This window comes from Anopheles gambiae, chromosome 3 (genome assembly GCF_943734735.2).
Source record: "Anopheles gambiae chromosome 3, idAnoGambNW_F1_1, whole genome shotgun sequence".
NCBI lineage: Eukaryota > Metazoa > Arthropoda > Insecta > Diptera > Culicidae > Anopheles > Anopheles gambiae.
The window spans coordinates 10,378,559-10,396,860 of record NC_064602.1 but is presented as its reverse complement, the minus strand read 5'-3'; the positions used below and the strand labels follow the sequence as shown (position 1 = coordinate 10,396,860).

At 47.6% G+C, this 18,302-nt stretch overlaps 1 protein-coding gene across 16 annotated transcripts in view; it reads left to right on the top strand.

Annotated features, from left to right (window-relative positions):
- The first annotated feature begins 1,458 nt into the window (after window positions 1-1,458).
- LOC1277571 (uncharacterized) overlaps window positions 1,459-18,302 on the top strand; it is a 69,625-nt gene continuing 52,781 nt past the window's right edge. For 2 of the 16 annotated variants that reach the window (XM_061661193.1, XM_061661192.1), the window contains exons 1-2: window positions 1,487-1,610; window positions 6,293-7,650. In XM_061661193.1, coding sequence (XP_061517177.1) covers window positions 7,572-7,650 — 79 coding nt within the window. In that variant the 5' untranslated portion in view covers window positions 1,487-1,610; window positions 6,293-7,571. Of the gene's footprint in view, window positions 1,976-2,879; window positions 3,080-4,279; window positions 4,611-6,292; window positions 7,651-18,302 lie in introns of those variants that run through there. The other 14 variants (XM_061661188.1, XM_061661189.1, XM_061661186.1 and 11 more) reach the window with 14 other exon arrangements.

Here is an 18,302-nt window from a genome sequence, read left to right as displayed (position 1 = left end):
GGTAGACTTTATTCACAAACGCTACCATTTTCGCTCGTTGTATCCAGCTTTGGTGTAAGACCGTATTCGAATTTAATGTCCTTCTTGCATCCGTGTGGGAAATCCAACATTAGACCTGCTAATGCAAATGATTTACAGATTAATTCTGTAAGTTGGCTGCATCTAAAATGAAATATTAGGAGTTACACACTGCAGGGGAAACACTTAGTACTAAATTACCTACAATTTTCTGCGGTACATATCCACTCGGTCAACCAGGAGCCGCAGTAAATTATTTCTTTGGCTGCTCGGGGCTCGCTAGTAGCTCGCTTGCCGAATCCGGTACATCGATAAAAAGGCGATTGTTTCGCATGAGACGCAACAAGCTATCGATGCAGGCGTTAGACGCCTTGTTACTTAGGGCCCAATTACGAAGGTTTTCTTGCAACGTCTCTCGTTGCACCTTTTCATCTTTGACATCAATGTCTTCGTCTTCCGAAGATTCATCGGTTTCATCAGCATCCATAGCGCCGGTTTCATCAACAAAGATATCTGGTTTCACTACACACGGAAATAAGAAAGATTAACAAATGTTTCGGATGGTCTTGTCTTTGCAACAAAAAAAAAAACACTCCAACACACACAACAACAACAACAAACTACAGGACGTGACAAGTCGATGGAAAATACCCCTTTATGACCTTGGCGATTCATACGGAAATGAGTAAAATTACATACGCTGTTTACTATAGTTTTTACTTACTGTCGACCGCTGGTACTGTCAACTGGTCACATTCACTATTTTCATTTGTAGCTTTAAACGCAGTTCCGTCTGCATCGATTGCAGCTATTTTCAATGCTTCCATCGCGTCTTCCATTTTGTGCGCTTTATTGCCACCTACAAGGCACGATTGCAATGATAACTTTTGCTTGCGTAAAATGGCGACCGTTTACCGTTGAACGCTTTTCAACTGCGAGTGGCCGATCATTTGCAAAACTAACAAAAGAACTCGCACCAAACGCATTATCCGTGCCTGTCGTACAACTGGCAGGGGGGCGATGAACCGTGGGCATGACATTTTCGTTCAGTTCACAAGTTAAAGTTTCGTTAAAAATAATACAAGAAACTCCCAACATGAGCATGAGATAATAGAACGAAGCGAAAATTATCATTGATTTTAAATATTTTGGAGTAGAATCGAAACTCCAGCACTTTTAAAACTGTTGCTGAAAAATGAAACCAATTTCAAATGAATTAAAATAAATTAATGGAGAATCACATCTTAGCTATATGCACCATTTTGAATTTCCAGTGAAGTAATGTAGTAAAATTAATTCCTCATTTATGCGTTCCTTTTAAAATATATTTTTCAGCACTCAAAATTGCAAAAAAAAAAATCATAAAAGAAATGAATTTGATTTCTTCGTCAAATGGGCGCACGATTGTCAATTGCTGTCAAACCCCAATAAATAAAACATGGCTACCGCGCTTGACAGCACTCAACGCAAATCGATGGCCGTACCCGTCCCAATACAGAGCTCAACTTTTCGATCATCGCTCGTATTGATAAGGTAAAAGTGAGGAAGCACCTTTAACCCGTGTACAGCTTGTCCGAGTGTGGCCAGTGTTGGTAGGGTTTCGCTATTTAAGTTTTCATTTCTAGACAAGCTTACACAACCCTCAACACCGTTACCGATATCGTCCAGGTGGGGGGAGGGGGACTGGTGTCCCGTTTTCTTTGCATTCGCCCGTGCAATTGCCTCACCCTTCAAGGCCAGCCATCGGTGTGTGATGGTGGTTGTCGTCGTCGTAGTGGGTTGCAACCATCCCATAAAGCTACGCTCAATCGCAAATGATGTGAAGAACGGAATGTGCCGTGTGTGTGTCCCGCCACTGCAAAACAATAATCCTCCGGCACGGGAGTTGCCAACAGAACGAGCGGAAAAGTACCCCGTGCTCAAGGGCCCAAGTGTATTTGCGCCACTGTCAAAGTGTGTGAGTCTGTCCTGTCTTAGTGGAATCCAATTGGAATCGGGTCGTCGCCAGGTGCAATATTTGCTGCTGCCGCTGCTATGCGGAGCAGCGGAGTGACTGTGTGCAGGAATTATCAGTGAAATACAGCATCCACAGAGCAGCAGCGAGAAGCGGTTCTAATCTCGTGGCTGGCTATCCAAACATTGCGGAACCACACACAACCCCGTGAGAGGCTCTGCATTGCGGAGGGCCCACAGAACGTAACGCGATGAGGCGTGAGAAGGGGCGCACGGATTGGGGGAAAAAAAGGAAGAGAAGAACGTGAACGCACGCACGCACGCACGCAGCCCAGTGATAACACACTGGCACATCGTAATTCGGCTTATCATACTTGCCATGCCGAGCGAACAGACGGGGACGGAAGGCAAAGTGGCCCCGCAAATGACATTGCCATTAGGCAGGGATGGCCGGCGGGTCGGTGGATGGGTGATTAACGATCCCGTTGTCTCGTTGTAGGAAGGAGGAGGAGGAGGAGGTGAAGAAACAGCGGGTTAGCAGAACATCCCCGTAGAACGGTTGAGGTGCGGGGGAGGCAAGGAGGCGGTTTATGGTCCGAGGGTGGCCGTAAAAGCCAATAATAATAGCAACCAGCACCGCACGGGCGCACACACACACGCACACGTGTACGCGCGCTAGTGTGTTTATTCCTCCAACACACATTCGTCTCGCGTAGTAGCCAGGGGTTTCTATCTTCACCCCCCCACCCAGCCCGCACGTCAACCATAACCCCCCAAATCCGCACCCACCGCAGCACAAACCCGATCGAAGCAGCCCATGGACGGCACAGGGGGCTGGCTGCGCCGTGTGTGTGTCATCAGGGGGGAGGGGGTAGTGTACTGGCGGGTGCTCTCGGTGTGCTCGGCTGTCGCTGTGTGGCAAAGAACAAAAACGGTGCTGGTTCACTACGCGCTTTCCTCTCGGAGCATTCGTTCGCTGGCGGTGGAAGTGCGCTGTCGCGTGTTTTTCGTTTTGTTCGTGTGCGGTGGTAAGCTGTGCTGTGTGCTTCTGTGTGGCGGCTGGTTTGTAGTAAGTCTGTGCCCATACACACACACACATACTGCTCGGGTGTGCAATTTTTAGCCCCAGCACGGGGAAACCCTCATCGTATCCTCAACAGAGGGAAACAAAAAGAAAAGTGAAAAATGCTCGTCCGTTTGTGGGTGCAAAATTTGCTTCGAGTTTTTTTCGTTCGAGCTCTAGTGCAAAAAAATCGTCCCCCCCAAGGGGCAGCTCTGTTCTTCAAGGGAGGTTGTGCTTGAAAGTGAACTTTTTCTGCGGTGAATCGGCCCTTCATCCCTCGCTTTGTAGCGTTGTGTGCGTGTGTGCGTGTTTGTGTGGGGGATTCGTATGTGTGCCTGGTGCAATTTTTTCCTCCTGTTCGTAAAACGGAGCCGAGAAGTGGGGTTCTCCTTTTTTTTAGTATTCTGCGGGGGCCATCCGTGTCCAAAATCGATACTTGTGTGTGATGGGGATGACGAGCGGGGCCCGGGGGTTGGGGGCTTTTTGCTCGCGCGCGCCACCATGTGTGTGTATGTGTCCCCACCTAGTACAGTGTGTGTGTGCGAGTGTGCTGAAGTGTACGTGCGCGAAGGGTTGAAGGGAATGGGCCAGCACGAGCAGGGACACCTTTGCCGTGAAGATACCAAAAATGAACCGTGCTCTTTTTTTAACTCACTCTCACTGCTCTCTCTCGCTCTGCGTTTGCTGCGCTAACTTTTGTCTCCCCAAAGCAGCAGCAGCAGCAGGAACAGTGGTCGGAATATCTGATCTGCTTGTAGAAGAAGAAGACAGCCGTAAATTTAAAATTTGTCACACAAATTAGCATTAAAATACGGCGTGTTGGGCGGGGGGAGATGGTGAATCACGACGACCCCTATTTTATCGTTTCATCCCCCCAAACCGAGATATGCTGTGTACGTCACACACTGGGAACGAACAACCCTCTCACGTGACAGCACACACTCGGTTTCACGCTCTCGCTCTCTCTCTCTCTCTCTCGCGCGCTCATCCAATTGACAGCACAAAATAAAGGCACTCACACACACACACACTGAGCGCCGCAGCAACGGTTTTGACAGCAGTAGTCACGGCGCTGTGTAGTTGTACAGTGTGTGACGGAAAACGGAGCAGCCCTGTCTGTGCACGCAGTTTTGTCGGCTCCTGCGAGCGGGTGGCTTTTTTATTGTGTTGGGTTGGTTGGAAAAACGACACACACACATACAAACCGTGTGTGTTTCTGGCAAGTGCATCGATCTTCACACGCGTTGCAAAGGGAACGAATTTCCATTCTACCTAGTAAAGAGTGCCTTTTTGACTGTTCGGAAACAAAAAAAAAGCGTACTGGAGCTGCGTTTTCCTCCACCGCACAAGGCTGCTGCTGATGTAACGCGGCACCCGAAATCCTGGCAAGCGTCGCCGAGCCTCTGCCAACTTCCCCGCTCGAAGACCAGCTGTGTGCGTGTATGTGTGGTAGTAGTAGCCTGCAGCGAAAGGAAGCGAAATCGAAACCGATCGAAGAAGCCTTTACAGCACACAGTGTGGATGTTACACAACGCGTGGGCACAGAGTGGACAAGTGCGTGTGTGTAGAGCCAAAGGTGTTTATAGAAACTTCTTCCCCCTTACTTCTCCATCGAAAAAAAGTACATCCCTTTTCGAACCCCCCCCCCCCTCTCCCCGTCTCAAGGCCCCTGGTGTAGTGTGAAATAAGACATACACACACACACAACGGCAACGGTGGATTTTGTGAGTGAATTCAACCAAAACGAAAAATTTATATCATCAGCACTTCATCTTGTCACCATTATTCCGCATCTGTGAAGAAAAAGGACCTGGGACATTGTCGGAAAGGATGTGGCAAGGAGAAGCCTACAAAAAACCCTCTCCACCGTTGCCAATATGGAGCGATAAAACCACCAAACGGCGCAATGTTTTCTTTCGATTTCGAATTTTGCCACGGACACACATTTTTGGGGCTCACGTAATCTAGCTTACACCATCACCCGGCGTGTGCTGTGCATCTGTGTATGTGTGTGTGTCGGTGGACCTCCCCAAAAACGTCCCCGCGGGGGAGACTTACGCATCACCGGACATCCAAACGGTCCCTTCAAAACCGCTCCAGCTCCGGCCATCAACTCCACCAGGTTTACTTTCGGTGGCCGATGGTGGTCCCGGACTGGCGGTGGTCGCTTTGCCTGGCCTGGCCGTCGTCAACGGCATATCCGCTCGGGCTATGTAAATGCCACCTTCAGAGGCTAATTAATTACACAAACTTCGCTCACAAACATCCAGGTTGAGTTGAGAGTGGGAGTGGAGTGGAGAGGGGCAGAAGAGCCCAAAGGTGTGCTCCCTTTTCGTTTGCCTTCTTTCAATACCCACAATAACAACAAGAACAACAGCACAACAGCACACCGGTTGTTGGTCAGGTTTTTCGGAGTGGGCGATGGGCAGGAATGGAACGAACCAACAACAAGAAAAGTCCTAGCCAAAATGTGTGTGCGGACTGCTGGCGTACCCCACACAATAACAACAACAACAAAATGCCGTGTTCTCCCCAATACACGTGCGTGGTGGCTTTCGTGTTAACATGAAATTTTATTCCATTTCGTCCTTTCGTGGAACTGTTTTTGGAGCATGAGAGCAAGGCGGGCAATTTGTGGAGGAGCTCTGAAGGATTCGTTGATGCTTGAATAATGATTACCAACCGTTTTCATCTACTTTTATTCAACACTTAGTCACTCAAAGTGTTGTTTTGTGTGTTTGGAGCAGAGTTAGGGGAGGGAAATACTCTATTTTCTTGCCACCAAGTGCGATGAAATCAACAGGGATAATAATTTAAAGTTCATGGAGGAGACATCGCATAATCAACCTTACGCTAACAGCTTAACAAGGAGTTTTGTGAGGAGAGTACTGTTTCAAGGAACTCTGATAGTTCAAGGCTTTGTGAAATATCAAATTGAAATCGATGCTGCAAGAAAAAAAGGACAATTAGCCTTCCCCGGAGCATGATTCATCAGACACTGTGGAAGTTACACTCAAAGCTTGGGGACACAGCCGAAAGCTTAAGCACACAGGACATTTGCTACAATGTTATCCGCGAAAAGGCGCCAGGTGTACACCCCAAAAACGTCATCACTTGCAAATGGACCTAATGAGCAAGTCGAGGAACAATTTTCCTTTCATTTTGTTTGAACTTTTTTTTTCGTACATTCACCCTTAGCGCGCACCTGTTTAAAACCGTACTAATTCATTCTCCATTTTTCCATTTTTCTCTTTTTAGTTTCCGAATCCGTTAATCTCGTCGGCGGGAGCCCTTTTTTCCGGCCGGAAGCAATACGAAACACACGCGCACACTTACACGCAACTCACAACAAACACACACGCATACCCAGCAGCAGCAGCACGGCGGCACAGCGGCCGAATCCTTGAATTGTTTGTCTGTGTGTGTGTGTGTCTGTGTGTGTGTGCAAGTGTGCCTGTGTCCGTGGTCCTTGCGAGAAGGAGAAGACGTGTTTGTAAGTGTGGTGTGCACGTGCAGCATAAGTGGTTGGTTGGTGTTGGTAGGTGTAGGTGAAGCGGAAACAAGTGCGTGAGTGCAAGTGTTGTACGCCCAACCGCGCCGCATAAAGGGAGCGATAGAAGAGGCGTCCCCATCGTCATATCCCCCATTAACCGGCGTCATCATCCTCATCGCATCATTATTGTTGGCCCGTGGCCGCCCTTTGATCGTCGCCCAAGTGGTCGCCCAGCCCACCTTCCCCAGGAAAGAAGAAGTGCGTGCGTGTATTTTGAGTGCATGTTGTTCTTGTGTTGGCCGTCGGTTTAGTTGTTCGTCGTGCAGCTTCTCTCCCCCCACACAATCGTCATTCTGTGTCTCTTCAAATTGCAGGCAAGGCCAGGCTAGTTGCAGTGATATACAAGAGCGAAGTGTGCATCTTGGTGATGCAGTGAAAGCCCCGCGGGAGCATTATATTTATCACGGTTCTAATAATTAGCGCGCGCGCGTGTGTGTGTATTGTGTCTACACGACCACTGAGCAAGGAGGAAAAAGCAAAGAATAGAGCGTGTGGTGGTGTAACTGTTTTCGTTTGCGGAAACGAGCGTGAGGCTTTGATTTTTGGGGCGTCTGACACGACCAACCCGCCACCACAACGGAAGCACCGGGCGTACGTTCGCCTCGCCTGCGCCAACGCTTGCTAGGACGACGATCGCGTGGAGGACGACGGTAGCAGGACTCGACGCTTCCTGCGCACACGACGAACTCCAACGACGATCGCGAATCCTTTCCATCGAAAGGAACAGAAGCGGCGAGAACGACGAAGACGACGACGACGATCCGCTGACGATCGCCGTTGCACAATCACAATCTTCCAGACGCGTCGGCGGTGACCTGCTGCATCAGCCAGCAGCAGTAGTAGTAGCAGCGGCAGCCAAGCGGATTGGGACGCGCATACGACGACGGTGTTAACCACCCCCCCGCAGCCCCACCATATCCCCCGCGTGCGAGCAAACCAAACGTCCGAACGACGGAAACCAGGAAGCAAATTGAAAGCAGGAGGATGGATTGCAAACGGATTTTGCGCTGCTCGGCACTAGTCGTGCTAGTTTTAGTCACCCTAGTAAATGCACAAAGCTCAGGTATTTGAACATTGCTACCTTACCTATAATACCTATAATACCTGCCTTCTACCGTTGTTTTAACTATTTTAACACAAACACCACCTCCCCCTTTATACACACACACTCGGTTTCTTGTCGTGAAAGAGGAAAAGAAACCATTTCTTTCTCAAACTCACTAATTTCTCTTTGAACTTCTGTCATCACACACTGTGTTCTCTACTACACTGTTCTGATTTTGTTTTTGTGTTATTTTTGATTGTTCTCCACCCTTTTTTTCTTTCTTAACGTACCGTTGTTGATACTCCTTCTCTTTTACCGGGTGTACGTTGAACCGTGTTTATTTCAATGATTCTGTTTGAATGTTTTACATGACTTCTTTTTCTCTATTTTGGTTCCACCTCTCTCTAATTGAACAACGTCACTACACCTTTCCTTAATCAATTTCGATATTTTTTCATTATATTCATTTATTTGTTTTGGGCATTTGTTAAGAATTTCAGGTTTTCCCAAGCCTTTTCAGGATGGATTAATTGCATAGAAAAGAACATTAAAATCGAAAAGAAGCTGCTCATTTTAGTTTATTTCATCCTTCGTTCGAGTAGATGATTCATCACGATCATCGCTAATTCATTTTGGGCTGTTTTTTATTCCTCCCCACTATAGTTGTGTAGTTCATTCGAACGAACCAGTGCATCAATTAGCTGATAATCGTACTTTTCGTTTTGCCGTAAAATTTCCCTTTTACATGATTTTTCTGTAAAAAAAAGTAAATATTATCAAACAATATCATCATTGCTTGCGCAAAGGTTTTTCGTTTCCTGCCCTGCATAAATGTAAGCCTGCATTAGTTCATGCTCATTAGAAACGGGGAACATAACACCAAAACAGTATAAGAGTAAGGGAATAGCTGCTCCTGAACAATGTAAATGTGTGCTGTAATTTTTATCCTCCTCTATATAAGATATTTCGCTTGGCGTCCCAAGACACGTGTGTCTAGAATATTGTCCTCCCTTATATTGCTGGTCCTGTTGTACCGTGCCACAAAACCGAGAAGTCATTCGGCACCATCAAAAGTACATCATCATCGTTAAAGCGATGTATCTGCTGTTTTTTTTTACGTATTTTTACCCCATCCCACAACACTCGTTCTTATTTGTTGACGCTAACGCGATCATAAATGAAAGGAAAATGTATTTTTGCTCGCATTTTTTAAGTATCACGCGAAACGCTCCCCTCCCTCCATACACTCGCGCACAAAAGACCTGCGTCGCTGAAGAACTCTTCCCTGCCCCTGTTCTGTCCCGTTCGTTCGCTGAAAGTGCTCAACATCAATCGTCTCCTTTTACCCTGTTGTTTGTTGTTCCATGTTGATGGTACTGGGCTGGGGCGGTATTCCGTGGGAATGTATCACCAGAACCACGATCCATGATTGTGTGGAGTTTAATTTCATGGTTACCTGTAACAGTAAATCATGATTTTCTTTAAAAGCTTAGCAAAAGGGCACACCAAGGTACCTTCGTTGCTGCTGTAAGTAACATTTTGCGGAGGGTTTTTCCTGTGATACATTTTGGCGTATTGTGTAAATTGTGGCCCAGGTGTGTGTGCGTGTGTGGCTGGAGGTCGCCATTAGGATATGGGAATGGATGGGATAAAATCAACACAAAAGCCCCCCCAGCTAAACCCGTGTGTACCAAACATACCCTTAGAAGTACTGAAAGCAGCGTACGGTACTTTCTGATGGGTCTTTAAAATAATCTCCCGTTCTCTCTGTCCCTGGTGCTCACCAGGTACGTGAGTTGTATTTTTCCTTTTTTTTTTTGGGAAACAAGAACGACCCTTCCCCCTTACGTGTGGGGTTTTGTCCTTTAAACCCAACCAGCGAGTAACCTTTCCTTCGCGTACGATCGCTGCGAGGCATTTGCGGCATCATCGCAGCGCGAAAAACGAGGATGCTAATACATAGGTTCAAGCGAAAAAGGGATTTGCCGCGACTTTCCATGCAAAGAACAGGGGTTGAACCCGTTCGTTCCATCAGCGCCGGTTCGGTTTCTTTCGCGTGTGTCAGGGTGTCCTTTTGCACTCACAACGATCCATTTCGTTGGATGTTTTACGTTCCGCGGGTTTCGCAATGTTGGCTGTGGATTGTGACACACACACACGCTGTGCGTCTCTGTGGATGGGTGGAAAGGATGGAACCTTGTTGCTCCATTACGTAACATTCCGTGCTCTCCCAATTACGGTTACCGTTTGTAGCAATCGAAACGAAGCTTCTTGGTCCTGGTACAATCCATCGGAAATGCCTGTGCGCGGTACAAGACATTGCCATTACACAGCGGGCCAGAGACAGATGGATTGGTGCTTCAATCATTTTATTTATCTTGCCTTAATGGAATTTGTATAAAGAAAGCAACAGTGCGAGCGAAGACATGAGAAGTAAGAAATGTACAAACGGAGATTATACGCTTAGGTTGGGGAGCGAGCCCGTGGTGCCGTGCGTAGGTCCATGGTGTAGGAAATGGAAGGGTTTGCGTTCAAATCTAGGTTCTGTAGAAGTTTTCGGAGAAGTGCATTTTTACACCATCCTTTGTTATGTAGCATAGACCTACCTTTGTGACCTGTTTGTGTGTCTGACTCTTATCGCACTGGCACCACACGCCTGGGTTGACCTGATGAGAATGTGTGTGCATTTCTCGTAATCTCTTTTGCAGAAGGAATTGCTACACTTCTGAGGCCTTCATCATTCTAAACTCATCATCCGCCTGAAAGACGGAATAATTAAATCATACTTAGTCACTTGACAACGCGCGCGTGTGTGTGTGTGTGCTGGTGACACTTTGCTCACTCATTTACATCGAACGCATCCAACAACGCGGCAACAACACGTCATTCGTGCGCGCACATTATTGCACACAACTCTGCCCGTTGTCGTCGTTAGTCACCTGGTTCGGAACTGGTTTGGTGCACTATTCCGATCATTGCGTGATTCGTCGCGTTGTCCACTGACGCAACTGTGTGACGTGGAATGAATATACGCTCTCCCAACAACCTCACACACACACACACACACACACGCATTAGAGGGTAAGCACACACTCACCCACCACCTGAACATGTAAAACATTCACGCCACAGTGTGTAGGCCTTTGGATGGATGGATTTGGCGTGACTTAATTGAAATCGAATGTGTGCGGATATCGTTCATCAGAATTCGATGCCGACATCGCGTCGTGCTGCTGTCGTCTTCAGGCCTTTGCCAATCGTCATCGCCGCTGCCCTGCTGCTGTCATGCGTCGTGTGGGTGTACTAAATTGATTTCAGCTACAGAAAAAAGGCACCACCACCATGCTTTTCGCACAAAGAGCACGCACACACACACACCACACTACTGCTGGTGGTGTGATGGTCGTAATGGTGTGCTATTTTAGGTTAGGCTGACATGTTCGGCATAAGCGGATAAGCGGTATTGTCATCCAGTCCAGGGCGTTCGCACGGCCTGGGCCGTTTCAGTTTTGCCATTGCGAAAGGCGAATAATTAGAAAGCTAAGGTGCCAGAAGCACTCATGCAGAAATGACACCGTGTGGAGTGTGTTTGTGTGTGTGTGCGCGTTTCGGTGCCTGGTGTTGAGTCGATAATACCGCCGCAACCATCTCTTGCTGTAGTCACCTTGACAAGTAATTCTGATGATCTGAAGGAGGGTTTTCAAGCAACAAAATGACTTGATATTCCTAGCAATATGTGGGACTTGTACCGCACACGTTTACCGTCACATGGGCATCTTTTTACTATTTTGCACATTTACTGCACTGCTTCTTCTTGAAACTTTTATAGGCTTGCCGTTAAGAACGGTCATAAATTTGCCTCTGGACGCAGAGCAATCATAATTCCAATATCTTGTTGACAGAGAGTGTCATCCTCCTGGTGGGACCTGGTGGACCTGGTCCTCTCGGTGCTAATAGGCAATCCTGTAAATGCCATTTGCTTGCGCATTTCCACCACCATCGCCGCCGCGTGATGTATGGTGTGGTGGCGGTGCTTTACAAATTAAACCCCTCACAACTCCCAACCGCGGGCTCTACCCGGGGGTGTGGGCAGAGTTTAACAACTCACTTAGCACCTCTCTCGGCCGCCGCCGTGCCATCCAGTTGATCCCATTAAAAGCGATGACACTGTTAAACATCACTCTGCAGGCACTTTTAATTCGTACCGAGATTTTCGCATTCATTGTGTGTGCTCTGGCGCGGGGAGGGGGTGGCAAATATGATTATCATGTGGCCACGGGAGACACGGTGGTTGATCTTTGCTGCTGCTGCTTCTTCAAGCGGTAACTCCAGAGGTACCAGTTCACCTGTCGTTACTGCGCATTTTGATTGTTGCAGTTCGCCGTGTCGTTTACTGCAGATTGTAACGGTTGCGTCAACAAGCTGTGCCTACGATAGCGCTTATCAACAAGACAGCGCGAGAAGGATGTTTGCTGCGCTAGCACCACCAGTGGGTAATTCCTCTGGAGGCAGTGATAAAATCCCATGGTCGTGGTTATAAAGATACGCAAGCATCAAACATTGTACTGCTGCGCACCCTTGGATTGTAGGGGCGTCGACGACGACCATTGAAGCTGCGGGTGTCGTAAATTCTGCCCGGACGCACACCGGTGTAGATCATCTAATCGGCCCGGTGGAAGGTCAACGGATGGAGCCCCGTCATCCGGACCTGGGTCTTGGGTAGGATGTTTGCTGCCGGACCTCGTTAACTGTGTGCGCGTTTTGCGCTGAAAATAGACTCCCCAACAATAGACGTTCGACACGCGTGTGTTCGGCTCAGTCTGACGAGATGTGGAGTTCCTTGCCTGTGCATTTCCCTCGGGCACCTGTCATCCCACCATGCGTTCCATTCGATTTATACACGGGGCTAAAAAGCGATGGAAAACTGAAGAGCAGGATGAAGAATTATCGCCGCCGCCGCTCTGCCTAGGTTTCGGGCGTCGTGCTGTGTGTTAGTCGCAAGTCATGCTGCTGGGATCGATTTACGAACACCCCAGAATTGCACATCTTTCTGCACCTTGGGGATGTGTTCGGGTGCTGATAAAAATAACACAACAGCATGTGTTGCTGTCCAATTTGTTTTTTTTTGTGGAAAGGTGTAAAGAGATAAATTCACTAGAAACAGACGGCAACAGCTTGGCCGTTTGTTTTGTATCCAAATTGTTGTCCAATAACTGAATTCTGGGTGAATATCAATTTCTTGGATGCAATAAAACAACAACTTCGATGCTCTCTCCCAGCAGTGAAGTAATCCATTGGCTCGTGTTGGATCGATTAAAGTTTAACCTGCTACACAGGCGTATGCAGCCCTGCTCGGGCTCGCAGTCCCTTGTGCCCCCACCCTCCCCCAAAAAACTACATGACCAATCGGACAATCTCTGCCGTAAGCAATGGCCCTACTGCTGCTGCCTCTGCGTCCACCACTTGGCTACTCATAAAAGTATAAAAAGTTCTTTTCCCACCAGTGGAATAATCGTGGATCGAAGCTAATCGCCAAAGTGGTGCTCGTTGTTGGTCTGGTCGATCGATGCCGCTGTGTAGCGCGCTTAAGCAATAACGCACACCCAAGAGGAGGGAGAGAGCGGTAGGGGAAGGCACACAAGCACAAAGTGTTTTCGATAAAATGTTTCATTTAGCTTTGAAGTTGCCCACGCACGTGGTGTGTGTGTGTATTGGCAGAGCAACGGTATTCGGCTTCCAATTATAATGGATGTTCTCTTTAATGTCCTCGGTGGGTTGTTACACATTTCCCACTGGTGAGCGAAAAACGGCAAGAGAGCAAAACAGTTTTCCACTACTCCTCCCTTACTTTCACAACGCACCGGAGTGGAAAGTTTGTCTTAGAGTTGGAGGTTTGCTTGTGCAAAGCAATGGTGAAGTTGAGGAGAAAACGAATGCATTAAGAGATCTATTTTTTGGTTGTTGGTGTTCGTTGGATAATTTTGTTTTATCTTATATAGAGCGGTTGAGGCTCGTATTTGCTTGTAGAACATGAAAGTTAACAAAATAATATTTGTTTATTGTTTCGACTGAGAGAATCAGACCCTAAAGACAACATTCGACATGGAATGAGGCTGCAAAAACTTAAATTTTGAAGCTCTTTCAACGATACAAAGTCATCCTCATCAGCAGCAGCACCATACTATTCATATCCCACGAGAGCCCGTTAACCGCACGGTTCCGCACACGAGAGCCGCCTTGCGAAGATGCTGTGCGCCTTGCTGTGGCTGAGAAAGGACGCAAAGTAAATAGAGCTCCTTTCCGGTGTGCGTCTCCACTGCCACCTCTCTCAAGCTCTAGCGCTTTCTTGAAGAAAACATCCCTGCCGTGCGCGTGTACGCATGCGTGTGTTGCGTGCAGTGCCAGCAAACGTGCGGGCGCCAGCAAGCTGCCACATCTTCCTACACACATCTTTCCCAAAGGAGCCCAGTGTAGGAGGAGCGAGCATCAGTTGAGAGCGGTGGTGTGGTGGTGCTGAAACAATGCTCTAAAAATGAGGCCTTCCTTCCTCCCACGGTGACTTGCGACTTGCTCCGCGTGTAAGGTCAAGGATTAGTGGGCACAAAATGTGTTTGCCATTTAAGCGCTCCGGTGTCCCCATCATCTTTAGTTTTTGTCCCTTCCTAATCATGCTCGAAAGTTGCAATTATGCTCAGGTCACGGTCAGAAGTGACACTCAGAAGATTGGGGACAGTATGCTGCTTACCTAAATTGATTCTCGTCCCACGGAACGCTTTGTCGGGCGTTAAAGTGGTGCTTAAGAAGGCTCGTTGCTTTAATAGGGTGACAGTTACAGATGTCTTTTCGTACGTAAAGCGACATTGTGCTCTGCAAATTGCATACATTTAGGCTCTTTTAACGAAATCCGCCTAAAAGTATGCAATTCGCTACGCAAATCACTCTGGTTCCGCTCGAAACAACACAGTAATAAGGTTTCATCGTGATGCTTTTGCAATTTTGAAGGCGTTATATAAGGGGGCTACAATGAACGTGTCCATATCTGGTCGGCCCATTTGTCGCAAAGCTATAATTGATTGCTTTGTGCTCATTTCCACCGGCACAAATGCATTGTTCTCGCAGTCTCCCCCCCTACCACATGCATGATCTCGCATTGATTGGTCGCGTAAAGCATTCCAATTGTACTTCAAATTATCTAATTGATGGATGACGAACACTCCTGAGCCGCTTATCAAATATAGCAGCACAGCACAGGGGTCCAGGGGGAATAGTAATTGATTGGCCCAAGACTGTGCAAATAGCAAAACCACGCTGTGTATCCCGATAATGTTGTTTTTTCCCTTATCGTTCCGTTTTGATTGATACATGAATGGCGATGATAATAGAGCCGTGCGTGTGGAAACTTTAAAGCCGTTGTTCATGGCATGCAAGGTACTCGAATTGGACCCACCACCGGACTGCGGGGTAGTGACAGTAGCAAACACTTACAAGAGTAGAGGCAAAGAAGGTCAACATTAACGTGCACACTGGCTTGCAGGCAGTTTGATAAATGTTCACCAGCAAAGCATTGCGATGCAGTCAGAAGGGTGTAATTATTTCGCGATTGCAGCGCAGGTCACACACATACACACACACAGTTTCAGGGTGCCCGTTCGACTCAGCGATAGGCCTTCTTCACCGATAGGCCTCTTTTTACTGTCCGTCCAAGCGGCACACAGCGAAGCGATAGAACTTGACCGGAAATGAAACGTTAAACACAATCCCGGAACAGAAGAGCCCACGAAGGTTGCAGCGAGGGAGAAGCAGAGCGAATAGGCAGCAATATTTTTGAAGGCTAACAGCGATTCCGCGTGCGGCCTCAACCATGCTGTGTGTGGCCTTAGCGCGCGGCAGCGGATATCGATTTATGTTTTATTAAACATTATCGACGTTATCGGTAATGTTTCGCGCTCGTTCCACAGTCGTTTCCAACAACCTCCCGCTAAAGAACGAAAAAATGCCATCCTTTTCGTGTTAGTAAATGGAGCACCGCCCTGCGGGGCTGTGTGTGAATGAGTAGAGGGATAAAACATAAAACGAAGAGAAAACCCGCTCCAATATATAGAGGCCCAAGGACCAGCGCCGCCAGAAGTTCGCAAAGGTTGGGAAAGATGAGATGTTTTAGTTACGTAGAAGGGTTAGGATGACTGAAATAGGACCTTCGTTTTGTTTTGCGGACCTACCAACCAAAGCCAACGGAGAGCTACAGCCCGTCCCTTCTGCCCATCATCTGGTCCGTTCTGGAAAGGAAAATCACGTTTGAAAAGAACTGACAGTGGCGTGAAAAGAAGGAGTAGTAAAGTCTCTTATATTGCAAACATGTTTGTACCGCTGTGGGCTTACCACCGGCCAACAGCGAATGTCTGTGAGCGAGGTATGTATGCTTCACCTGATTGGGCTGTCGTTGGAAAAGGGCACAAGGCACAACAGGGGATGATGAGAGGGATCGTGTAAACTGAAGCCACATTTCCCTGCTTTCCTCATTGATTAGAGAAGCCGAACAGGAAAAGCACATATCCTTTCGCACACACAAACCGGCATGACATTCACTATCTACCTTCTTTCCTTTTTCGTTTTAAACGCACACACACGGACACACTTTGGAACACATTTATTATTATCTTACCTCCTTTCCAGGGTGTGTGCCTCCTTCCTGTCGTGTGTGCGTCTTTGCGTCGTTTGCAGCCCTAGACACACACAGCCATACACATGTCACTCGGTGGAGGAAAACGGAAAAGCCCCGGGTTTTTATTTCAGCGTTCGATATTCGTTCACCGTGTGCGCTTTGATTTTTCCTTTGAAATCTATGCTGCAGGTTGTGCAGGACAGAGCAAGGAGGACACGGAGCACGAACGGTTATTTTTAGGTCGAATTGATTTTTGTCGCTTCTTCCAGCTAACTACTACTACTAATAGAGCCCTGAGGTTGAGGCTCGTTTGTAGTGTGCTGTATGGAGCAGCTGTGTGTCGATGTATTTGTCTCTTCCTTTCGTGCCGGGGCCTTTGCCCATTTTTCATCCTTCAATTTCCAATCACCCGGTGTGTGGGTTTGTGTGTGGTCAGTAATTAAACCTTAAATAATGCAAAGCACAAAATCGAACGATGCTAGGACACACGGCGCGACGCGGGAATGCACGTGCTCGCGGGAATGCCTTTGGATGGATGGATGGACCTCGGTCGGTTTGTGCAGCAGTTGGCAGCACTTGTTGTTGTAGACTTTTCCCCGCTTTTTACAGTACTGCAAATATTGCACCGTTTCCATTCGATGCTGATGTGTGGCAAAGCAAACGTAGCGAACGTGGTTGGGCGCCGAGCGTAAATAGAACATTCGCTGTAAGGGTTTGATGTGTTTTGAATGGAAGGAAAAAGCTCGAATGTAACCAATCTGTTTAAAAATATTTAGAAAGGTTTTGGAAAGTAAATCAGATTCTTTTACCTTTTGCTGTTGTTGTGACATCCCCACCTGGATGAAGAGGCAAACCATTTTACTCAAACCTAACGATGTACGAGCAGAGTCTTCGTCCCATTGCGTCCACAGCGTATCGTCAGCGTCGTCGTCTTCGTCGTTGTAATCGAAAATAGTATCAGCTCCATTTCGCTTCCCTTTAAGCGGCTTACTCGCCCTTTGCCGTACCGGGCCCAAAATTGGCTTCGACATCAACAACATATTGTATCTTGTCTGTGGGCCCCCGTCAAGCAGGGCTTGGAATTGAATTCACTGCGAGGGACCTGGAAAGTACGGAGGGAGACATACGAATGGTTTGTGTGTGTGACGGGAGGCAAATTATGATAGCGTTCGAGGGAGCGAGCTAGCAAGAAAAAAACCCATTGGAAAAGCGCTACAGAGTGTGGCAAGTGTTTCGCACGATGGCGGTTGGGGGTGGAAACCTGCAAAGTTCTCAGGGGAAATTAATACTTATGCTAATTATGCTTAAGTAACCAGACGACCAGGCGCGTTCGCTTGCGGTCGGTGCTTCGTCGGAAGCTTTCGGAATAAATTAAACAATAGTGTAAAGATGTGGCCTGGCGCGCAACTAGCCGCACGGCCCACTTAGCCAAGGAGTAGAGTGGAGTTAGAACGGCTCTTGACCTGCGATGACGATGGTGGTCTAGAAGATGCCACGAGCAGGGAAAGTCTTATCGGAAAGATTCTGGTAACTTCTTGTGGTGCTGCTGTTTCAAGTTCTTTTTTTGATTGCTGTTAATTATTCCGAACGTTTATGATGTCGTCTTAACGGGTGAGGCACGCCTCGGGTGCATTAAAGTCTTTTCTGGGGAATTTGGATCCATGGATTTAATGTGGAAAAACTTCGATGATCTTCGAACACCACGCCCAAGGGTACACACGAAAGATAGCGGTGTTTATCGTACTGTTATATGCACTTTACAGACTGCACCGACGATGTTGATGTTTGCGTCAGGGTGCGTGCATATATTTTTAGCCAACCAAGTAGCGATTCTCGCCAGATTCATAAATTGTGCACAACCCCTCGGCCCTTCCCAACAAGAAAACACAAGCATTAAGAAGCGAAAGAGAAAGGAGAGCGCAACGGGGAGGGTCTTAAGATTCGTGCAATGTGTTCCGGATGACTTGCCGTACACAGCGTACTACTGTGATTATGTCTGGAATTTCTT